Below are 25,776 nucleotides of genomic sequence, written 5' to 3' on the forward strand. Positions count from 1 at the left end.
AAAGTCAACCAAAAAAGTCATAGTATAGTATGTCGTCCAAAATCAGTCAGAAAAGTCATAGTATAGTATGTCGTCCAAAATTGGTAAAAAACATCATAGTATAGTATGTCGTCCAAAATCAGTTAAAAACGTCATAGTATAGCATGTCGTCCAAAATCAGTCAAAAACGTCATAGTATAGTATGTCGTCCAAAATCGGTCCAAAACGTCATAGTATAGTATGTCGTCCAAAATCAGTCAAAAAAGTCATACTATAGTATGTCGTCCAAAATCGGTCAAAAACGTCATAGTATAGCATGTCGTCCAAAATCGGTCAAAAACGTCATAGTATAGTATGTCGTCCAAAATCAGTCAAAAAAGTCATAGTATAGTATGTCGTCCAAAATCGGTCAAAAAAGTCATACTATAGTATGTCGTCCAAAATCGGTCAAAAAAGTCATACTATAGTATGTCGTCCAAAATCGGTCAAAAAAGTCATAGTATAGTATGTCGTCCAAAATCGTCAAAAAAGTCATACTATAGTATGTCGTCCAAAATCGGTCAAAAACGTCATAGTATAGTATGTCGTCAAAAATCGGTCAAAAAAGTCATAGTATAGTATGTCGTCCAAAATCAGTCAGAAAAGTCATAGTATAGTATGTCGTCCAAAATCAGTCAAAAACGTCATAGTATAGTATGTCGTCCAAAATCAGTCCAAAATGTCATAGTATAGTATGTCGTCCAAAATCAGTCAGAAAAGTCATAGTATAGTATGTCGTCCAAAATCAGTCAGAAAAGTCATAGTATAGTATGTCGTCCAAAATCAGTCAAAAAACGTCATAGTATAGTATGTCGTCCAAAATCAGTCAAAAACGTCATAGTATAGTATGTCGTCCAAAATCAGTCAGAAAAGTCATAGTATAGTATGTCGTCCAAAATCAGTCAAAAAAGTCATACTATAGTATGTCGTCCAAAATCGGTCAAAAACGTCATAGTATAGTATGTCGTCAAAAATCGGTCAAAAAAGTCATAGTATAGTATGTCGTCCAAAATCACCCAAAAAAGTCAAACTATAGTATGTCGTCCAAAATCAGTCAAAAAAGTCATACTATAGTATGTCGTCCAAAATCGGTCAAAAAAGTCATAGTATAGTATGTCGTCCAAAATCAGTCAAAAAAGTCATACTATAGTATGTCGTCCAAAATCGGTCAAAAAAGTCATAGTATAGTATGTCGTCCAAAATCGGTCAAAAACGTCATAGTATAGTATGTCGTCCAGAATCAGTAAAAAACATTATAGTATAGTATGTCGTCCAAAATCGTCAAAAAAGTCATACTATAGTATGTCGTCCAAAATCGGTCAAAAACGTCATAGTATAGTATGTCGTCAAAAATCGGTCAAAAAAGTCATAGTATAGTATGTCGTCCAAAATCACCCAAAAAAGTCAAACTATAGTATGTCGTCCAAAATCAGTCAGAAAAGTCATAGTATAGTATGTCGTCCAAAATCAGTCAGAAAAGTCATAGTATAGTATGTCGTCCAAAATCAGTCAAAAACGTCATAGTATAGTATGTCGTCCAAAATCAGTCCAAAATGTCATAGTATAGTATGTCGTCCAAAATCAGTCAGAAAAGTCATAGTATAGTATGTCGTCCAAAATCAGTCAGAAAAGTCATAGTATAGTATGTCGTCCAAAATCAGTCAAAAAACGTCATAGTATAGTATGTCGTCCAATATCGGTCAAAAACGTCATAGTATAGTATGTCGTCCAAAATCGGTCAAAAATGTCATAGTATAGTATGTCGTCCAAAATCGGTCCAAAACGTCACAGTATAGTATGTCGTCCAAAATCGGTCAAAAAAGTCATAGTATAGTATGTCGTCCAAAATCACCCAAAAAAGTCATAGTATAGTATGTCGTCCAAAATCAGTCAAAAAAGTCATAGTATAGTATGTCGTCCAAAATCGGTCAAAAACGTCATAGTATAGTATGTCGTCCAAAATTAGTCAAAAAAGTCATAGTATAGTATGTCGTCCAAAATCGGTCAAAAACTCAAAGTATAGTATGTCGTCAAAAATCGGTCAAAAAAGTCATAGTATAGTATGTCGTCCAAAGTCAACCAAAAAAGTCATAGTATAGTATGTCGTCCAAAATCAGTCAGAAAAGTCATAGTATAGTATGTCGTCCAAAATTGGTAAAAAACATCATAGTATAGTATGTCGTCCAAAATCAGTTAAAAACGTCATAGTATAGCATGTCGTCCAAAATCAGTCAAAAACGTCATAGTATAGTATGTCGTCCAAAATCGGTCCAAAACGTCATAGTATAGTATGTCGTCCAAAATCAGTCAAAAAAGTCATACTATAGTATGTCGTCCAAAATCGGTCAAAAACGTCATAGTATAGCATGTCGTCCAAAATCGGTCAAAAACGTCATAGTATAGTATGTCGTCCAAAATCAGTCAAAAAAGTCATAGTATAGTATGTCGTCCAAAATCGGTCAAAAAAGTCATACTATAGTATGTCGTCCAAAATCGGTCAAAAAAGTCATACTATAGTATGTCGTCCAAAATCGGTCAAAAAAGTCATAGTATAGTATGTCGTCCAAAATCGTCAAAAAAGTCATACTATAGTATGTCGTCCAAAATCGGTCAAAAACGTCATAGTATAGTATGTCGTCAAAAATCGGTCAAAAAAGTCATAGTATAGTATGTCGTCCAAAATCAGTCAGAAAAGTCATAGTATAGTATGTCGTCCAAAATCAGTCAAAAACGTCATAGTATAGTATGTCGTCCAAAATCAGTCCAAAATGTCATAGTATAGTATGTCGTCCAAAATCAGTCAGAAAAGTCATAGTATAGTATGTCGTCCAAAATCAGTCAGAAAAGTCATAGTATAGTATGTCGTCCAAAATCAGTCAAAAAACGTCATAGTATAGTATGTCGTCCAAAATCAGTCAAAAACGTCATAGTATAGTATGTCGTCCAAAATCGGTCAAAAATGTCATAGTATAGTATGTCGTCCAAAATCGGTCCAAAACGTCACAGTATAGTATGTCGTCCAAAATCGGTCAAAAAAGTCATAGTATAGTATGTCGTCCAAAATCACCCAAAAAAGTCAAACTATAGTATGTCGTCCAAAATCAGTCAAAAAAGTCATAGTATAGTATGTCGTCCAAAATCGGTCAAAAACGTCATAGTATGTCGTCCAAAATCGGTCAAAAACGTCATAGTATAGTATGTCGTCCAAAATTAGTCAAAAAAGTCATACTATAGTATGTCGTCCAAAATCGGTCAAAAAAGTCATAGTATAGTATGTCGTCCAAAATCAGTCAAAAAAGTCATACTATAGTATGTCGTCCAAAATCGGTCAAAAACGTCATAGTATAGTATGTCGTCCAAAATCAGTAAAAAACATTATAGTATAGTATGTCCTCCAAAATCGTCAAAAAAGTCATACTATAGTATGTCGTCCAAAATCGGTCAAAAACGTCATAGTATAGTATGTCGTCAAAAATCGGTCAAAAAAGTCATAGTATAGTATGTCGTCCAAAATCACCCAAAAAAGTCAAACTATAGTATGTCGTCCAAAATCAGTCAGAAAAGTCATAGTATAGTATGTCGTCCAAAATCAGTCAGAAAAGTCATAGTATAGTATGTCGTCCAAAATCAGTCAAAAACGTCATAGTATAGTATGTCGTCCAAAATCAGTCCAAAATGTCATAGTATAGTATGTCGTCCAAAATCAGTCAGAAAAGTCATAGTATAGTATGTCGTCCAAAATCAGTCAGAAAAGTCATAGTATAGTATGTCGTCCAAAATCAGTCAAAAAACGTCATAGTATAGTATGTCGTCCAATATCGGTCAAAAACGTCATAGTATAGTATGTCGTCCAAAATCAGTAAAAAACATCATAGTATAGTATGTCGTCCAAAATCGTCAAAAAAGTCATAGTATAGTATGTCGTCCAAAATCACCCAAAAAGTCATAGTATAGTTGGTCGTCCAAAATCAGTCAAAAACGTCATAGTAAAGTATGTCGTCCAAAATCGGTAAAAAACATCATAGTATAGTATGACGTCCAAAATCAGTCAAAAAAGTCATACTATAGTATGTCATCCAAAATCGGTCAAAAAAGTCATAGTATAGTTGGTCGTCCAAAATCAGTCAAAAACGTCATAGTATAGTATGTCCTCCAAAATCAGTTTAAAACGTCATAGTATAGTATGTCGTCCAAAATCGGTCAAAAAAGTCATAGTATAGTATGTCGTCCAAAATCGGTAAAAAACATCATAGTATAGTATGTCGTCCAAAATCAGTCAAAAAAGTCATACTATAGTATGTCGTCCAAAATCGGTCAAAAAAGTCATAGTATAGTATGTCGTCCAAAATCGGTCAAAAAAGTCATAGTATAGTATGTCGTCCAAAATCAGTCAAAAAAGTCATACTATAGTATGTCGTCCAAAATCGGTCAAAAACGTCATAGTATAGTATGTCGTCCAAAAACAGTCAAAAACGTCGTAGTATAGTATGTCGTCCAAAATCGGTCAAAAACGTCATAGTATAGTATGTCGTCCAAAATCACCCAAAAAAATCATAGTATAGTATGTCGTCCAAAATCAGTCAAAAAAATCATAGTATAGTATGTCGTCCAAAATCAGTCAAAAACGTCATAGTATAGTATGTCGTCCAAAATCAGTCAAAAAAGTCATAGTATAGTATGTCGTCCAAAATCAGTCAAAAAAGTCATACTATAGTATGTCGTCCAAAATCGGTAAAAAACATCATAGTATAGTATGTCGTCCAAAATCAGTCAAAAAAGTCATAGTATAGTATGTCGTCCAAAATCAGTCAAAAAAGTCATAGTATAGTATGTCGTCCAAAATCAGTCAAAAAAGTCATACTATAGTATGTCGTCCAAAATCGGTCAAAAACGTCAAAGTATAGTATGTCGTCAAAAATCGGTCAAAAAAGTCATAGTATAGTATGTCGTCCAAAATCACCCAAAAAAGTCATAGTATAGTATGTCGTCCAAAATCAGTCAGAAAAGTCATAGTATAGTATGTCGTCCAAAATTGGTAAAAAACATCATATAGCATGTCGTCCAAAATCAGTTAAAAACGTCATAGTATAGCATGTCATCCAAAATCAGTCAAAAACGTCATAGTATAGTATGTCGTCCAAAATCGGTCCAAAACGTCATAGTATAGTATGTCGTCCAAAATCGGTCCAAAACGTCATAGTATAGCATGTCGTCCAAAATCACCCAAAAAGTCATAGTATAGTTGGTCGTCCAAAATCAGTCAAAAACGTCATAGTATAGTATGTCGTCCAAAATCGGTCAAAAAAGTCATAGTATAGTATGTCGTCCAAAATCGGTAAAAAACATCATAGTATAGTATGTCGTCCAAAATCGGTCCAAAACGTCATAGTGTAGTATGTCGTCCAAAATCGGTCCAAAACGTCATAGTATAGTATGTCGTCCAAAATCAGTCAAAAACGTCATAGTATAGTATGTCCTCCAAAATCAGTTTAAAACGTCATAGTATAGTATGTCGTCCAAAATCGGTCAAAAAAGTCATAGTATAGTATGTCGTCCAAAATCGGTAAAAAACATCATAGTATAGTATGTCGTCCAAAATCAGTCAAAAAAGTCATACTATAGTATGTCGTCCAAAATCGGTCAAAAAAGTCATAGTATAGTATGTCGTCCAAAATCGGTAAAAAACATCATAGTATAGTATGTCGTCAAAATCAGTCAAAAAAGTCATAGTATAGTATGTCGTCCAAAATCAGTCAAAAAAGTCATAGTATAGTATGTCGTCCAAAATCAGTCAAAAAAGTCATACTATAGTATGTTGTCCAAAATCGGTCAAAAACGTCAAAGTATAGTATGTCTTCAAAAATCGGTCAAAAAAGTCATAGTATAGTATGTCGTCCAAAATCACCCAAAAAAGTCATAGTATAGTATGTCGTCCAAAATCAGTCAGAAAAGTCATAGTATAGTATGTCGTCCAAAATTGGTAAAAAACATCATAGTATAGTATGTCGTCCAAAATTGGTAAAAAACATCATAGTATAGTATGTCGTCCAAAATCAGTTAAAAACGTCATAGTATAGCATGTCGTCCAAAATCAGTCAAAAACGTCATAGTATAGTATGTCGTCCAAAATCGGTCCAAAACGTCATAGTATAGTATGTCGTCCAAAATCGGTCCAAAACGTCATAGTATAGCATGTCGTCCAAAATCAGTCAAAAACGTCATAGTATAGTATGTCGTCCAAAATTGGTCCAAAACGTCATAGTATAGTATGTCGTCCAAAATCGGTCCAAAACGTCATAGTATAGTATGTCGTCCAAAATCAGTCAAAAACGTCATAGTATAGTATGTCCTCCAAAATCTGTTTAAAACGTCATAGTATAGTATGTCGTCCAAAATCGGTCAAAAAAGTCATAGTATAGTATGTCGTCCAAAATCGGTAAAAAACATCATAGTATAGTATGTCGTCCAAAATCAGTCAAAAAAGTCATACTATAGTATGTCGTCCAAAATCGGTCAAAAAAGTCATAGTATAGTATGTCGTCCAAAATCGGTCAAAAAAGTCATAGTATAGTATGTCGTCCAAAATCAGTCAAAAAAGTCATAGTATAGTATGTCGTCCAAAATCAGTCAAAAAAGTCATACTATAGTATGTCGTCCAAAATCGGTCAAAAACGTCAAAGTATAGTATGTCGTCAAAAATCGGTCAAAAAAGTCATAGTATAGTATGTCGTCCAAAATCACCCAAAAAAGTCATAGTATAGTATGTCGTCCAAAATCAGTCAGAAAAGTCATAGTATAGCATGTCGTCCAAAATCAGTCAAAAACGTCATAGTATAGTATGTCGTCCAAAATCAGTCAGAAAAGTCATAGTATAGCATGTCGTCCAAAATCAGTCAAAAACGTCATAGTATAGTATGTCGTCCAAAATCAGTTAAAAACGTCATAGTATAGCATGTCGTCCAAAATCAGTCAAAAACGTCATAGTATAGTATGTCGTCCAAAATCGGTCCAAAACGTCATAGTATAGTATGTCGTCCAAAATCGGTCCAAAACGTCATAGTATAGCATGTCGTCCAAAATCAGTCAAAAACGTCATAGTATAGTATGTCGTCCAAAATCGGTCCAAAACGTCATAGTATAGTATGTCGTCCAAAATCGGTCCAAAACGTCATAGTATAGTATGTCGTCCAAAATCGGTCCAAAACGTCATAGTATAGTATGTCGTCCAAAATCGGTCCAAAACGTCATAGTATAGTATGTAGTCCAAAATCAGTCAAAAAAGTCATAGTATAGTATGTCGTCCTAAATTGATCAAAACAGTCATAGGATATCATGTCTTCCAAAATCAGTCAAAAAAGTCATAGTATAGTATGTCGTCCTAAATTGATCAAAACAGTCATAGGATATCATGTCTTCCAAAATCTGTCAAAAAAGCCATAGTATAGCATGTCGTCCAAAATCGGTCACAAAAGTCATAGAATAGCATGTCGTCCAAAATCGGTCAAAAAAGTCATAGTATAGTATGTCGTCCAAAATCGGTCAAAAAAGTCATACTATAGTATGTCGTCCAAAATCAGTCAAAAAAGTCATAGTATAGTCTTATGCCGTCCAAAATCAGTCAAAAAAGTCATAGTATAGTCTTATGCCGTCCAAAAAAGTAATATCATAATATGTTCTCCAAAGTGACTCCAACAGACCTCAGAATTGCAGAGGCACTTGTTCCAACCAGGGGTTGAACCTGGGTCTTCTGAGTGAAAGGTAAGAGGGTTAACCACTACACCAACCTAGTGAAATCTCCTTTTGAATGTTGTCCTAAATGACCCAAAAACATCATAGTATAGTTCATCTTCAAAAATCGGTCACAAAAGTCATAGTATAGTATGTCGTCCAAAATCGGTCAAAAACGTCATAGTATAGTATGTCGTCCAAAATCGGTCAAAAACGTCATAGTATAGTATGTCGTCCAAAATCGGTCAAAAACGTCATAGTATGTCGTCCAAAATCGGTCAAAAACGTCATAGTATAGTATGTCGTCCAAAATTAGTCAAAAAAGTCATAGTATAGTATGTCGTCCAAAATCGGTAAAAAACATCATAGTATAGTATGTCGTCCAAAATCAGTCAAAAAAGTCATACTATAGTATGTCGTCCAAAATCGGTAAAAAACATCATAGTATAGTATGTCGTCCAAAATCAGTCAAAAAAGTCATACTATAGTATGTCGTCCAAAATCAGTCAAAAACGTCATAGTATAGTATGTCGTCCAAAATCAGTTAAAAACGTCATAGTATAGCATGTCGTCCAAAATCAGTCAAAAACGTCATAGTATAGTATGTCGTCCAAAATCGGTCCAAAACGTCATAGTATAGTATGTCGTCCAAAATCGGTCCAAAACGTCATAGTATAGCATGTCGTCCAAAATCAGTCAAAAACGTCATAGTATAGTATGTCGTCCAAAATCGGTCCAAAACGTCATAGTATAGTATGTCGTCCAAAATCGGTCCAAAACGTCATAGTATAGTATGTCGTCCAAAATCGGTCCAAAACGTCATAGTATAGTATGTCGTCCAAAATCAGTCAAAAACGTCATAGTATAGTATGTCGTCCAAAATTTCACCTCATCATAGGATCTGGAGTCACAAGCTCAAGCATACAAGTCTTACTCTTATAACAGAAGCTACTTTTACAGAGCTGCATAAAAACACTTCCTTGGTGTTTTTAAGTTCTGCTTTTGGTGTAAAGCTTGAAAAGTGTGTGAACTTCGTTGTAAGATTAGAACTTATAACCTCAGAGATACCTCAGAGTCATCTTCTGGTGGACTGAGATACAGCATGATATGCTATGACTGGGCTGCCCCAACGAACTTCACCACAGATGGGATTTGAAACCACAATTCCTGGCGTAGGAAGCCAGTTTTAGTCAGTTTAGTCAGTTAAGTGTTAATGAAATATTAATAGACTAATTAACTATTTCTATAATTGATTATTTGGTTTGTGGACAAATGAAGACATTTCAGTGTGGTTTGGGAAACATTGCCTGACATTTTCCGGCCATTTCCTGTCAATAATTAATTAATTAAATAGAAAATAAACGAACGATCTGTCGATTATGATGATAGTTGTGAGGAAAAGATGTATTTGCATTTCGTAAACAGGGCAAGTTAAGATGTCCGTTGTTGTTGGATTTGAAATCTATCTGTTCCCAGTGAAACGTCGTTGTAACTTGGTTAGAGATAATCTTGCTTTTACTGAGGTCTCATCGCCACAGCGTTAAAAGATGCTGCACAGGGGACACTTTCAAGGGACACGTCACTGCACAGGTTTCTATTATTGTGACATCTCTCGAGATGGCATGCCTATCTAGTGCCAGCTTTCCTTAGCAGGGCAGAGCGGCTGCCAGGAGAGGAGAGGAGATTTCAGATAACTGCTGGAGGAAGGAGGGGCTGTGCTGGGAAAAGCAAGTGCGCAGTTGGAAAATGCTACAGAGGCGGGAGGGTGTATGACGACTGACTAATTGTGTTTCAAATTGGGTCTTTGAGTGCACAGTGGGGAATGGGATTGCACTGAGCTCCCCGCTGAAGCACCCAAGGATGAGAAAGTTGTCGGATTTGTAGGTCAGGCTGCAGGGGTTGTCGTTAGGCAGATTCGCTCACAGCTCCACACATCACATCAGTTTGATTGTGATGGTGAGTGTGTGTGTGTGTTTTAAGTGAACAGCACCTCAGTTTTCATTAAACATTAAACATTCTTTCTCTTCTTTTTCTCTGTTTATACTGGAATCTCTTCTGGCCGTGCAGTAAATGTTGTGTTAAAATATTAATTGATTTCACAGTCTAAGACAGAGCTGTAGGAGTATCCTCATCCCATCTGGAGCTCATCAGAGCCTGACCCGGTTTTCGGCTGTGCTACGATAGCGCGTGGCTCCACTGGGACCTGGCCCCACCTCGAGCTGACAAAGAGAAGAAGGCCACAGCCGACCCATCCAACCCCAATCTGACACAACCAGAGCCTTACATCACCTATTCCTGCCTCACACTGCCTGATCCAAAAACCTCAAAGTTGCTTACAGTACAACTCCTCCTTCCTTCCGTCCTTCCTTCCTTATAGTAGGTTATTTAGTCTACCTTCTTCCATTTTGGAAAGGGCTTCCGGGTATATTGTGCCCTACAAAAAAAATAATTATCTTATCTCCCTAATTCCCAATTATTATGCACAGGCTTAAAAAAAAAAGAGGATTAGATCATGTTGCCGTTTTGTTAGCTGCACATGTGGATGTGACGCCCGTCCTCTGCTGCAGTGAGCACGGCCCTGCACATGGATGAAGTGGAGGAGGAAAGAGCACGCCGAGGCTGTCATGTAAGCTGTCTCCTCTGGGGCCACCGCGCGGTGTGCACTGCTTCCTGCTGCCTGAGGTAGAAGCGTCAGTGTTTCTGCTGCTGAGGCGTCAGACTCTCGTCCTCCTCTCTGTCCCCGTGAGAAGGCAGCAGCTCCACTCACGCAGCACTGAAATGGAGAAGGTAAGGTGCTTCATCATTTACTGTGGTTTCCTAGATTTATGTCGCTTCTTTCCTGACACAGCCAGAGACTTTGTGTATCACTCTCTGTGTTGACTGCTGAGCCTGTGACTTTAGGCCTTGTTGGCATGCTTTATGCTGCTCTATTTCCAAACCCTGCAGTAATGTTAGATGTTAGAATTGGTCCTGAGGTGACACTGAGGTGCTGTTCATTGTTTCTAAATTGGCAGCGAGGGTCAACTGCAGAGGCTCAGTTTCCCTCACAGGGATTAAATAAGTAAGACTAAGGTTCACTGTGCTCCATCTCTCTAGACTCAGAAACAAAATCAGACCGAAAAAGAAGTTTCTTTCTTTTATTTTCCTTTAATTATAGTCTAAATGTTTATTTTAACAGATTTTGGTCACTTGTTAATATTCCCCCAAAGAGTAAAGAGAAGTTTCAAATCAGATCATTAAGGTTTAAGTTTTGCCCGTGAGTGAAATTTGAAGTTAATTTTGTTTTTTTAACATTTAACAGCAGTTTGCAGTGTGTATATATCAGTATATACTGAAGTGTTTGCAGCCTCACCTCAGTGTTCTGCATTTTAAACATTGGATTTGTCTGCGTCAGATCTGCTCAGAGTGCGCCGAGCCAACGCTTGCACAGAGTCTGTGTACGCTCTGCAACAAGTGGTTATGTTACCAGTGCACAGACGTGCATCAGCACCAGAGGCCTGCAGCCGCCCCTCCGTACGCAGACCTGCACCAGCAGAGGCCCGGCGCTGCCCCGTGTCCCGAGCAGCACCAGAGAGGCTCCGGTTCGATGCCGCCGACTGGACAAGGCAAGAAAAAAAAGACACTTTTAAGGCCCAGGATGACACGGCCTGCGTCTCTCTGCGTCATCAGATACCTGTTTGGGCTTCTTTGTTTGTTAATTATGTCTCAGTAGGAGCCATCATCATGAATAATGCATGCAAGTGGCGACGGATGATTGCAGTTTCTGGAGATCCCTGTGTTTTATTAGATTCCTTTTTTTGTAACACGTGGCCCAGATCTTGAAAGGCTCACTCAATTTCATTTTTTGCTAATATTAGTGCGCTGCTATTTAAAGAGCCCGGAATGTGTCTGCTGGGGTTCGTTTGGCAGCTTTTATATATAACTTTGTCATATCATAACAAGCCGATCCTTGACATCTTCACTGTGATGTGGGACTGCTGCTGTTTGGGCTTGTTGTGCTCGTGAGAAAAAGGGGTGTAACGGCGCTGACAGTCAGGATGTGGTCAGTCGAATGGGGTTTTGACGATGGGGCCGATGCTCAGCTCGCGACCACAGAGAACGTGTGAAGATGTGCAGAGTGCAGGAGGAGGAGGGGGAGGGGGAGGAGGAGGTTAGCTGAGGTGAGCCGGACAGCACACAACAGCAGAGCTGTGCTCATCGGTGTCAACCAGCAACCAGCTATTGTTAGATCAAAGTTCTGTGAGTCTGTGACCCACTTAAAGATAAAAGTGAGATATTTTTGTGCTTGTGTTTGTGACAGCTCTGAAATATTGTTTTAGGCCAACATTAGATTATATAAATGATTTCTTCTATTCAAATACAATCAGAAAATAGTGCAATTATGTTTGCAGTAGTAGATCAATTAAGAACTATAGGAATCTGGTTCTCTTAAAGGTACAGTTTGTCAGTCAATCAGCATTGTTTCTGTTTTTACATTTTAATCTCTTATTTTTAAGGTTAATATGCCTGTAAGTATTTTGTTAAGGTCATTTTGCTATTGTCTGTTATTAACATGTATACTATTTAACTCTAATTTGTGTTCTTGTTTTTAAGTACACATGTGAATAAGCTACTGGAGGCCTTGATTTCCCCTTTGGGATGAATCAAATATCTTATCCATCTCTATCTATTGTAAAGACATGGTGGTCTTTCATGGCTGACCTGCCTCCTGATATTATATATATATATATATATATATATATATATATATATATATATATATCATATATAATTTATTAATGGGTAATGAAAAATACATTGAAACAATAGCATTTCTAAAAAATATAATGTAATGCAATACAATACAATACAATACAATATAATATAATATAATATAATATAATATAATATAATATAATATAATATAATATAATATAATATAATATAATCATTTGGAACAAAATGGCTCATTTGTACTATTTATTGTTGTTGATTTGGTTTGTTTATCTGTGACACTATCTATTTATTTTGTATCTATATATAATTAAATAACTTTTCTTACTTATTAAATTAAATTAAATTAAATTAAATTAAATTAAATTAAATTAAATTAAATCAAATTAAATCATATCATATATTATATCATATTATATTATGTTATATTATGTTATATTATATTATGTTATGTTATGTTATGTTATGTTATGTTATATTATATTATATTATATTATATTATATTATGTTATATTATACTATATTATATTATATTATGTTATATTATGTTATGTTATGTTATGTTATGTTATGTTATATTATATTATATTATATTATGTTATGTTATGTTATATTATATTATATTATGTTATGTTATGTTATATTATATTATATTATATTATATTATGTTATGTTATGTTATGTTATATTATATTATATTATACTATATTATATTATATTATGTTATGTTATATTATGTTATGTTATGTTATGTTATGTTATGTTATATTATATTATATTATATTATATTATATTATGTTATGTTATGTTATGTTATGTTATATTATATTATATTATATTATATTATATTATATTATATTATGTAAGGTTATATTATATTATATATTAGGGAGGATTATTTTTTTCTTCCACCTGATACAATATCACTGTTTAATGATAATAAATAACAATTGTTTAACTTCAGTAACCAGCTTTTGAAACAATGTCCTGTCAAAATGTAATGTCTGACATTAGTATGTAATCATTTTTGAAAAAATGTTAGTTTTAGTGACAAAAATGCCTAATTTGTAATAATTAGGAAATGACTAAATAATAATTGACCAATACTGTTGTTTAAAAAAAAAAACATACTTTCACTGTACAGTACATATGAACATGAAAATATGATTTGACTTTCAATGATTGTGGTTAAAAACAATCAGGGCCTTGTGGTTGTTTAAATGCACTGCTGACCCTCTCCTCTACCTTGGAACTGCTTATTGAGTGTTGCTATTTCTCCCCTGTCTCTCTCTCTCTCTCTCTGTGTCTCTGTCTCTGTCTCACCCTCCTCCCTCGCTCTGTCTCGCTCAGGCCCAGGGTCGTATCCTTGCTCCCTCCTAATGTGCCACTCTCACAGACAGGAGCCCTTGGAGCTGTTTTGTGAGTCATGTGACCTTCTGTGCTGCAGCAGCTGTCACCTGTCCTCCCACAAAAACCACAGGTTAGTCCTCAGATGCACAGCACAAGGACACTGCAGGGAGGCCCAGTGAAAAACTTCGCTCTTTAACTGCCTTGTCACTTGTTTCATTAGCATACTCTACCCTTGGCCGGCCTCATCTACATTAAGAATGAATATGCTTTTGTTTTGTGTGATGTTGCAGCAGAGTTGCTGCGTCTAAGGTCGTCGGTATGATGTTGTGATCACCGGGAGAAAACACAGTTTAATTCCGGCGTTGTGCACGAGTGGCGGAGTTTTTGTGTCAGGCGCTGTGATCATGTCATGTCATGTGTCCAGAGTGGTGCCGATCGGGAAGGCTCTGCAGGATCAGCAGTGGCTGCTTGAGAGTCTGACGGTGCAGGTGGATGAGAGGAGGTCTGCGGTGGAGAACAATGCGAAAGAGATAGAGGGCAGGTTGGTTCTGAGGCAGCTTCTGCCTCGACTGGTCAAAAATTCAGCAGCATCAAATATAGCACGCTGATGCATAAATTCATGTCTGAAGTGCTGCTTTCTTATTCCCAATTTGAGATTTTTTCTTCCTCTTCTACCACGACTGATCCATTTCTTTTATGTCGCCGCAGACTTCACGGCGTGAAGATCGCTCACAGGAAGGCAGAGAACCAGATTAAAATGGCAAAGATGATTATGATGAACGAGCTTAACAAACGAGCCAACCTATTAATAGAGCAACTGGAGGTAATTACTTTCTCTTTCTTTCTTTCTTTCTCTCTTTCCTTCTTATCATTCAGCCAGCCGCAAAGCCACATGCAATGAATCTAAAGGTGCCATGATGCAATCAGCGCAGCGAGCAGGGAAACGCGGGGCCCTAGTAATATTACACTATCAGAAGAACTGAATCTCCCCGATAAAAGGAGTTATGGATGAGTTTAAGCCACCGCCCGGTCGTGGCGCTCTACCCGTGCCTGTAATTGCACAAAACATTGCAGGTATTTTTATCTTCATAGAAAATCTCCGAGGACTTCCAGCAGCGTCTGGACGACCAGCTGCAGGGGGCGATAGAGACGTGCGGCCAGCTGGACCACGTTCAGAAGTTCATCACCTGGGCTACGACCCACCATCGCAGAGGCCCGGTGCTCTTCAGCAGGGCTCTGGTATGCCGACGGGACACACACACACACACACACAGTCAACCACTTATAAATATGCATTTCTTTCATTTGATAAACTTTATTTATCAAATGAAAGTTATACAAATATATCAATAACACAATTATACAAGCAACAACAACACAGTCGTACAAAAGAGCATCAGGCAAATTTAAGTGAGTGATTTTTCTGGTGTCCTCTGTCTGCATATCGTGCATTAAGTAAATAAATGGTATTATTCTCGCTGCAGATTTCCCTCCAGATGCAGCACCTGCTCGAGCCTCCTCTCCACTCAGACTCTTGGAGTCCGGTCAAGATCAAATTCAACTGGGACGCAAGTTACTGGATGAAGCAGATCTCCACTTTGGGTGAAATGACTCTCACAAAAGCAAAAAGTTCTTTGTTAGAGTATTTTTATAACGTAAATAAATACAGGAACAAGCCACTAATACGATGTTAATGTCGTAGAATGATGTAGAATTCATTTTAGTTCATACGACAAGATTATTCTTTTACTTTTTGTTACAAGAGGAAAAGCTAGACACATGATCTATTCATTATTTATAAATGTAAACGTCAGCTTTTAAATGACGTACTGTATAGATTTTTAGCATTTTTATTACACAGAGAAATCATTACCGTCTATTTAATGATTCCTAATTGTGTATTTAAGCACGACATAAACAGAATGGTGCTCTGACTGTGAGTTCTTCTTCAGGCCAGCTGACTGCTGAAGGAGGGAACTGCACTTTTCCTCCGGCTCTGTCCTGCTCCAGTATCCTGAGGCCTCAGCCCATCACCTGCTCGGCGCTGCCGCCTGTGTTCCACAGACGAGAGCCGGGCTGTGGGTACCAGGCCTGCTGCGAGCCACAGAGGTGCTGCCTGCACGCCGTTTCCTCGCAGCAAGATCTTTCCAGTCTGGACAAAAACCAAGCAGAGGCCGCGCTCTATAACTCCAGCTGTGTTCAGCCTTCTCTCTTCTCTGCACCCCTGCACCAGAGCCAGCAGCTCCAGAGGTGCTGGGAGACAGAGGGCTCCTCACACTGTCCTCCACCTACATCACCCGTCCCATTCAACTGCAGTCGAGGATCTGCGTCCCAGCCACAGGCTCCTGACTCCCACTCCCACTCAAAATCTTATCCTTCCTATCACCACCACCACAGAGAGATTCTTCCAGAGCAAAGTGCAGACTGTGGCAGGCCAGCGCAGTATCAGGGGAAGCTGAGCTGCACAGCTGCTGCAGACAGAGGTGTGGTGGCCGAAGAGAGCTGGGAGGAGAGCTGCACACTGGAGGAGGCCGGTGGTCGCACGGAGCAGGAGGACGAGGACCTGCAGCAGGTCAGGGAGGAGCAGAGTCCAGCCCAGCAGCAGCAGCAGCAGCAGCAGCAGCGCTGTGTCACACCTGCAGCAGAGCTGAGGAAAGAACACCAGACGCCCAGACCTGCACTGACACTGAGTGACCAAAGGCATGGCAGGGTGAGAGCTTGTGCCTTATTCTTAGGTGAAGAAAAAGTGATAAAAACACTTATATGAACAAACTAAAGGAAAGTAAATTCAGTTTCATTAGTTTCAGTAATTAATATCCATAAAAAAAACACCCTAAACTAATTCCAAAGAAAAACTGTTTATTTTAATGCCAGAATGATCACGTCCCACATTTGACAGCCTGCCTGAGAACAGATGGTGCAGCAGTGAACTGCTCCCACACGACGACGGGAAAACAAAGAGCCGCTCCCACAAATAAAGGATGTGGGAATCCAGGAGAGCACTCTTCATCAGAGTCACTCCTCTTGATGCCAGCGGGTTGAGCAGCCACATAATCCCCCCCCCTCATCTCAGGATGCACAATTACAAGCGCAGCGACATATATTATTGTAACATTTTAAAGTCACAGCAGCATAAAACCGCTTGGGTGCAATCACTCGTGGACTTAACCCGTCATTAATGAGTCACTTGGGGAAAAGTAGGAGTTTGAGATAAATTCCTACACCTCTTATTTTTCCCTTTGAATCCTGTACGTGGGTCAGGTAAGTGTTTTAATCGCGTGATCCTGAGGAACACGTGCTCAGTGTCAGCTTGGCCTGAATATTTATGACGGCACCCTGGAAAATTGTACTTGGTGTTCAATTCCGCCTCCATTAGCCGAAGACACAGCTGAGGCGTTTAAAGGAGATTTTCTGGACGCTTGCATTGGTTAGATTCCAATATGAGAGAGAGAGAGTGATGTGCAGCACGGACTTAATCAAAGGGGCCACACTGTACCTCTAAAGATTCATTTACATATGATAATTGGTGCTGCAACCAAACCTCTCATTCTCTGTTTAATACGTGCGGCACATATGCAGCTGTGTGTGTGTGTGGGGGCCAGCGTTGTTTTAAATCAGTCACAGAATGAGCTCTGAGTGATGTTTTTGTTCATGTGTGTGTGTGTCTACACGCCTGTGTGACCACACATCCCACTCCCTGTCTCTCCTTCCATGAACAGGTGCATCTGTGAATGCACTCCAGCTTGAAACCCTAACCCTGATTTGTTACGCGTGTGTGTGTGTGTGTGTGTGTGTGTGTGACAGAGATCCACATCCCTGGAGGTGTCGGTGACAGCACACGACGGTGCGTCTGATGTGCAGAGCAGCAGCAGCAGCAGCAGGCTCAGCCCGAGTTCGGCGTGCGCGAGGAGGAAGAGACGTTCCCAGAGCATCCCGGCAGAACTGGCAGCCGCCTCCGCCAGCCCCTGCACCGAGAGACCCGCAGGATGCAGCCTAGCGGCAGGAGCCGCAAACAAGGTATAATCACACATGTGGAGGAGGTGAGATGTGCACTTTCTGTGTCACGATAAACATTTTTGAACCAGCCAATAAGAGGATTAAAAACTGATTTTGCAAATTGGGGTTTTAGACTTTCTTACAGAGAGAAAACACCTGAAATATTATTTTACACCAGTGAATAAACATTATATCGATATATATTATTATACAGGGTGTCCCCAGGGTTAAAAGTTGATAAATCAATTTTGGGAAAATGAAGGCCCTTAAAAAGTATTAAAATGTCTTAATCGCGATTTCATGAGGTGTTAAATTCGGTTAAATTCGAAATATTTCCGAAATTGCACGAAATAAATTCCAAAATCTTCAGAGTTTGCAGACTCAGGGAGGCTTTTTTGCATGGTTGTGGTCTGTAGAGTTAATTGCAAGCTAAAACTGTTTTGTAACTGAACTATGTGTTGCTGATTACAGTTATTATCCTGTTATAGCAGACGGAGATGCTCAGCTGTCCTGGAATTGCACATTTCTAAATTTCATCAGTGCAAGAACATCACGTCACACCTATTTCTTTAATGTCATATCATCGTATGAAAAAATAAGCACCACGATAGCTTCATGGACCTCGGATTAATTTGTTTTCTCAGTGTCAGTAAAATTGATTTTGCACATCAGTGTTTGTTCACAGAGCTAATGGAGCTCCAGAGGGAGAATCACCAAAACATTGTGGTCACGCTTTACTATGAAGGTGTTTGTGTTTACTATGTTTCGTTGTCAGTTAGTCACTGTCGATCCCAGACAGAGGAGAGCATCTGACGGGGTGCTCTGTGTCGTCAAGGAGACGGCATCCGTCGTGTCCGCCAAAGTCCACAGGTCTCCTCTGCTGTGTTATAAGACAGAGCCAGGTGGGCGGGAAAATACGACTTCACTAAAAAACAAAAGTGAACAAAATTTGAAGCGTTTGGGAACCTCATCTTTCTCCCCCTCCCCCCCCCCCCGCAGATTACTCGTTCACTTATCTAAATGAAGAGATCAATTGCGAGGTCAAGGAGAAGTGCAGGATGTCGAGGAACAGTCACGGCAGGTGAGTTCATCGCAGTCACTTTAAAGATTATGTGCACGCACAGATCAGGATAGTAAGTAACAATAATGTACTTGGAACAGAAACTCTCAGAAGGACTCACTGAGGCCCAGAGTGCCGGTGGTTTGCTTAGAGCGTCTGAAAATCCTCGTCTCGCAGCTTCCCCCGCACGGACGACGACAGAGCGACCCTTTACCTGCCAGCGCGATGGAGAGGAGCGAAACTCTGCCACAGCAGAAAACCTGGCAGGGCGTGAAGCCTCGAGTATGTTTCCTTTCTTTTTAATACTGCAAAATATGTCATCGTGAGCTTAGGAATGAATGGGCAACATTTTCTTCCAAGCAACGTGAATTTCCTGGAATGCACAACTACGATTTAACTTAATCCTCTTAAAACAGCCCGGTGTTATTTCATTACAATAAAAAGTGCTGTCGTCTAGGATTTACAAATGTGACAGTTTTGTTTTTTCTCCTCTCCTTAAACACAGAAGATATCTGGAGGCTCTGAGACCAGGAGGAACCCCCAGTCACTCACGGCGCCGCTGTACGCAGCCGAGCGCCAAACTCAGACTCCATCCACCGCGCTGTCGCCCAACACTGACTTTGACACTCGAGGGAGATTCATCCCCTGTAGAGCAGGAGCCTCCATGGACCCTAAATACGCACCACAGAGTTACTCTGCGCTGGATATAGACTCTGATTCTACTCTTAGGTCGTTCTCAGAGAACACAGCGGTTTCTGGGCCTGATCCAGAACCACGCGTAGACTCAGACTCGTCGCCGGAGTCTGACCCAAATGCAGAGTCCTCATCTGAGGCTGAACTTGAATGTGTGGCTGAGGAGAAATCAGTGGCTGCCGGTGAGATGGGGCTCTGCAGTGAGACTGATATTGCAGGGGATTCGGAGCCAAGTCTGGAATATGAGGAAGACCCGGAATCAGATGCAGAAGTGGGGTCAGAGGATGATCAGGGACTGAACGCTGATGCAGAATCAGGCGATGCTGAATCCGAGTCTGACATTCAGCTCGAGTATGACCCCAGTTTTCCGGCTGAGACTTACTCTGACGTCGCGCCTGATCGGCCTCCGGACTACCAGGGCTCTGTGGAGTCTGAGCTCGACGTGGAATCCGAACCCGACGTGACGACCGACGACCCACAGCCGCTTCGCTCCGACCTGGAAGAGGAATCCCATATTGGACGCAGTCCGAGGCCGCTCCTGATCGCGAACCCTGCACCTCAGAGGGGGACAGAGGACATTCAGGACGACGAGCAGGACAACGCAGAGATGGAGAGCGAAGACTTCTGTGCTGTGTGTCTGATCGGCGGCGACTTGCTGTGCTGTGACCGCTGTCCCAAAGTCTTCCATCTTTCCTGCCATGTCCCGTCTCTGCTGAGCTTCCCCTCGTAAGCAACCCGCTTTGTTTCACTTTTATCTCTCACCTCTGTTTATTTAGCACTAACACTGTTTCCTGTCCTGCTCAGCGGTGACTGGGTGTGCAGCCTGTGCAGAGACGCTCTGCAGCCGGAGGTTGAGTACGACTGTGAGAACGAGAGGACATCTGGAGAAGAGAACCTGGCACGTGGACTGTCTGCATGTGACCAGAGAGTAGGTTGTTTTAAAGCTTCCTTTACTGTAAAGTTATTTATCTTTATTGGTGGTTTGGATGGTTTTGGACTTGTTTTTTCAATGCCTCTTTGACTCTTTGTAGAAATGTGAGCGGCTGACTCTTCTGATCCTCAGTAACATCCTGAGTGCGCCCTTCCATGAGCCCGTCAGTCCACTCGTGAGTCATTACTCTTCTCTTAAAGTTACAAGGAAATCAAACTCATGTCCATGTCTTTTTATTTTGATATTACAGCAGCACGAGTAGAGCTTTAGTCACATTTTGTCTCTCATGCTGCCGCCGCAGAGACGCACACACGTCGACATGCACACAAACACACTGTCAGCAGACACTTCTGTAAAATAAGACGTGTTAAAAAAGCATTTTTGTCCCCGTGAACACAAGTGACGTCTGTGTGATACTTTCATTGTCTACTTCTGTCACATGTGCCACAAACACAGCACATTCTGCTCCTGTTTCAATGGAAAAGAGCATTATCTTTCTTTTCTCAACAGTTTAATTGCGTGATATTTGCAGGACTGACGGATGTGTGGCTTCGTACCAAAGAGTTGTGGTATTTAGTTGAGTATTTAAAGGCATGTTTTATGATTTTCAAGTAAAACACAGCAGAAGCTCCACAACAGCTGAGCAGGAGACTCACACACTGCACACGTATCCATTGTGAAACTGGCCTTAGTTAAACACTCATATTTGTAATAACAGGTCAATTATTTTCAGTCCTACGCACAGAACTGTCACATGCTTTGGTGAAACACTCATAAAAACACCACTTGATAACACTTCTCAAAGTCTCCTTTAACATTTAACATTTTTTGGTCTGTGAGGAACAAAGTTTTAAAAAAAAAGAAAAGAAAATGATGGATTTTGGTGGAGATCCAGATATGGATTTGAAGAAGAATTATTAAACATTGTAAGATGTGGGAGTGAATTCACACTGTGGGAAACGGAGCGTCCTTGTGGAGGTGTGTACTTTCTTGTGAGTTTAAATGGGGGACGAAGGATTCGCTGATTTAGAGTTTACTTCATTTTGGAATGGAATGTTGATAAGTGGAAGATGAATTTGTCACAGTGAGGCACAATAATACAATCCACTGAGCATATGTGTCTGCGCGTTAAAAGGGAAAAGGATTTGATGTGGAATAGGTTTGAAGGAGCTACAGTGGCATTTAGCTTAGCATTACTAGAATAGGGGTCGTATTTTTGAAAAATTGTGCTTCGCAACCTCAGTTTCCCCTGAGTTGAGAAATATCTTCATTCTTTTCTTTGTTACGTGCCCACCAGTGACACTTGGTTAGCTGTTAGCGTAACTGTTAGCAAAGACGGCGGACACTGTTTACATTCTGGGAATGAGGTTCCGTCCCCCAGTGACACTTGGTTAGCTGTTAGCGTAACTGTTAGCAAAGACGGCGGACACTGTTTACATTCTGGGAATGAGGTTCTGTCCCCCAGTGACACTTGGTAAGCTGTTAGCGTAACTGTTAGCAAAGATAGCGGACACTGTTTACATTCTGGGAATGAGGTTCCGTCCCCCAGTGACACTTGGTGAGCTGTTAGCGTAACTGTTAGCAAAGATAGCGGACACTGTTTACATTCTGGGAATGAGGTTCCGTCCCCCAGTGACACTTGGTTAGCTGTTAGCGTAACTGTTAGCAAAGATAGCGGACACCGTTTACATTCTGGGAATGAGGTTCCGTCCCCCAGTGACACTTGGTTAGCTGTTAGCGTAACTGTTAGCAAAGACGGCGGACACTGTTTACATTCTGGGAATGAGGTTCCGTCCCCCAGTGACACTTGGTGCTGTTAGCGTAACTGTTAGCAAAGATAGCGGACACTGTTTACATTCTGGGAATGAGGTTCCGTCCACCCAGTGACACTTGGTTAGCTGTTAGCGTAACTGTTAGCAAAGATAGCGGACACTGTTTACATTCTGGGAATGAGGTTCCGTCCCCCAGTGACACTTGGTTAGCTGTTAGCGTTGTTAGCAAAGACAGTTTTTACATTACCAGAATGTAAACAGTGTCCGCCGTCTTTGCTAACAGTTACGCTAACAGCTAACCAAGTGTCACTGGTGGGCACGTAACAAAGAAAAGAATGAAGATATTTCTCAACTCAAAATTTTTCAAAATATTCTAGTGATACAAAGCTAACTGCAAAGCTAAATGAACAAAGCTCGGTGAAGTATAGTATATGTCACTGCTTTTTCTGTCACGCAGGCTCGACATTATTACCAGATCATCAAGAGGCCGATGGACCTGTCTGTGATCAGAACCAAACTCCAGAAGAGAAGTTCTCGACATTACAGCTCACCCGATCAGTTTGTCGCCGACTTCTATCTCATGTTCCGCAACTGTGCAAAGTTCAATTACGTAAGTTTGAAAAGCGAACATCTTATTCGTGTACAGCGTTCATCTGTAAATGTAACGTAACGTAAACGCTGTCTGTGTCTCCGATCACAGCCGGACTCTGAGGTGGCCCAGGCAGGACGCAGCCTCGTGGCGTTCTTCGCTGCCAGGCTGAAAGACGTCTTCCCGGACAGAGTTTTCCCCGCGGCTGAGGCGGATTCTGACAGCGACGAGTACGACGAAGCCTACAGGGCGGCGGAGAGCGGCTTCCCCTGGCCTGAGCGGAGGGAGCAGAGCCACAGGAAGAGGAAACGGAGAAACTCTCTCAAGTCGAGGAGACATCACTTCTAAGCGGAGGTGAATTGGATGCAGCTACAAACAAAATTCATGCCTGAATGTATTGAAACAATACTTCTTCCTCTTATTCTTCTACTTCTTATTCCACTGTTTTTTTGCCTGTTAACTAGTTCCACACTCGTGAACATAGACAGATAGCTCAGTTAGGGCATTATTCAGTCCATTTAGAACCTAAACTACCAGAACGTAGAAAAATGTGTCTAGTTTCATACACTGGAACTACCAAAGCACAGTGACTTACTGAATATGAACTGTGAACCATCCAGCTTCAATAAAACCTGACCTCTCCAACTCCAATCGTAAAACTGCCGTCTCTCAGGCACTTTTGACTCTTTGAATCTTCACAAAAACCTACATCAGGGTCTTTCAGCAAAGCCTTGTGACAGTCACGGTGAAGAATGTCAGCAATACAAAAACTAAGGTCTTTGCTTTACAATGAGCAGTTCGGAAGGTGCTTCAGTGGTGCTCTCTGTGTGACACATGCAGCTGATTCAGATCAGCAGATTAGACTGCTCACAGGTAAACACACCAACACAGTGACAGCGAATATTCAGCTCATTTAGGACGTCATAGTGTTTAAATCCATCCTTCAGGATGGCTGTATGTGAAAATACGTGTAACACAGTGAGTTAGCGTCTTCCTCTGCAAAAGCGTTGTTCACAGCGCGAGATTTCATTTTTGCGATTACCGCGACAGCCCCTAATGGATGTATTCAGATTTGTGGATATATTTCCTTCTTTCGGTCCCTCGTTTTGCACAAATTTTCTTCTTTCTCAACATTCAGACACTCTGTTAGAAAGTTGAACTTCAACGCAGCGTGCCAGATTGGCTTCAGCTCGGGCAGACGGCAGCAATACCACTGTCATTTCTTCAGAAATTGCCTTTTCTCTCGATGATATCATTGTAGACTTAAACCGATCAGAGGAGCGGAGAATGTTAAAGTTAAGATTATATAATAAAGGAGATATATTTGGAGAAATATCAGTTTGTTGAGTTGCTTCTGCTCAAAACGACGTGGTGTTACGATATCATGTCGCATCATGAACATTGATCATTTGAAATTAGGTTTGACGGCACAGTTTACAATCAGACCTCCTGTCGTTTCTGTATAATGTACAAAGAAGATGTCGTGGTTGGATGTTCATTAATCTCACTTTGCGTCATTGTTACTATTATTAAAAATGGTACTTTATTAAGCACTTTGGAATAAGTAAATTTAGTATTAAATTGTAAAGATGAGTAAGTGCACAGAAGTTTATTTCACAGTATTTGTCACTTTATTTGTGAAATAATTGCAGGTGATCGTCATAGGCCTGATTAACGACTCAACTATGTGTCTTAGTGGCTTTGTTTTGAAAAGCAGCAGTGAATCATGTTTTATTTGGAACGTGAAAGAAGGAACTTATGGAAGACCATTTCAGAAAAAAAAGAGGTAAAAATTAGCCTTGATAATAAAAATATCCTCAAAGTCGAAATTATGAGATAAAAAAGTCATAATTTCGACTTACTTTGAGGATATTTTTATTAACAAGGCTAAGTTTTACCTCTTTTTTTTTTTCCTGCCGGAAACAGGCTTCCATAAGAACTAGTGTTCTGCACAACAGGGCATTTTTTTTTTCTTGTCTGAGGGATCACTGCAATATCTCGTGTTAAAATGTGTGTATACTGTTGTTCTTCTCTATTAAATAAATATCTCAGGCCGAATAAGAGTATAAGGTATTAATTTTATGTATTTAAAAACATTTTTTCATTGTAAAGGAAATCTGTAGTTTTGTAAAAACACACACATTTCTGTTTTTAAATATGCTTTTCTTGTCTCTTGCTGCTTAATCTAGAATTTACTTGGCTTTTTCACACATGCATTTGTTATCCGTGTCTTCTTCAATCAATTCCAAGACTATATACAGTATATAGATGCTGATATTGACATCTGTATTAGGGGAGATTGATACACTTTACTTCTAAATCTGGTTTTAATTCTTTTTTTTTTTTTTTTACTGTAACAGTCACCAGTAAATGCACATGTATTATCAATACAATGTATTTAAGAGAGAAAAAAAGCTTCCTTTACTGTCATTACAGTAGAAGATACAGCAGGTGTTAATGTGTGCCCTGTTTTGGTCAGAGGGGCGTATTTGCTCTATTTTATTTCTGAATAAGGTTTGTGACCTTTCAGTCGATAGACATTACAGGATAATAATAATGAGACACTTGTGTGACCTTTGGGAAGAAATGAAAAGGGCAGAGTGAGTGAACAGAGAGAGAGAAAAGATCTGAGCAGAGAAACCGTGTGTGAAATTAAAGTTTAAAGTTCTCTCTAAAGCCGAGTGTGGAGGAGAGGGGAAGTTGAAATTTGTGTCACGCTGAGGTTATGTTTTGCCGACTATCTGCATAATCCCACTCAAATTACACCATATTTCTGTTTGTTTTCACTGTTTAAATCACCTTTGTTGTGGGATATTCATATGTTAATTGAAAAAGGGTCAACGATATGCACTTTTTCCAGCCACTTAGGGCGGATGACTGTAATAGAACCAGAGCAGACAGAGGGGTATACTATTTCAAACCTCTC

General features: G+C 39.8%; 1 protein-coding gene across 1 annotated transcript; it reads left to right on the plus strand.

Annotated features, from left to right (window-relative positions):
* Positions 1 to 8,823: 8,823 nt before the first annotated feature.
* On the plus strand, positions 8,824 to 25,218 carry trim66 (tripartite motif containing 66). Its single transcript, XM_058629948.1, has 18 exons — positions 8,824 to 10,533; positions 11,141 to 11,351; positions 13,810 to 13,939; positions 14,234 to 14,350; positions 14,518 to 14,632; positions 14,902 to 15,048; positions 15,294 to 15,411; positions 15,762 to 16,519; positions 17,614 to 17,826; positions 18,450 to 18,454; positions 18,502 to 18,707; positions 18,805 to 18,886; positions 18,967 to 19,147; positions 19,371 to 20,284; positions 20,363 to 20,486; positions 20,590 to 20,664; positions 22,719 to 22,871; positions 22,962 to 25,218. The coding sequence occupies exons 1-18, from the start codon at positions 10,525 to 10,527 to the stop codon at positions 23,196 to 23,198; spliced, it is 3,795 nt and encodes a 1,264-aa protein (XP_058485931.1). The 5' UTR covers positions 8,824 to 10,524; the 3' UTR covers positions 23,199 to 25,218.
* The last annotated feature ends 558 nt before the right edge of the window (positions 25,219 to 25,776 follow it).

Source organism: Solea solea, chromosome 5 (assembly GCF_958295425.1).
Source record: "Solea solea chromosome 5, fSolSol10.1, whole genome shotgun sequence".
Classification (NCBI taxonomy): domain Eukaryota; kingdom Metazoa; phylum Chordata; class Actinopteri; order Pleuronectiformes; family Soleidae; genus Solea; species Solea solea.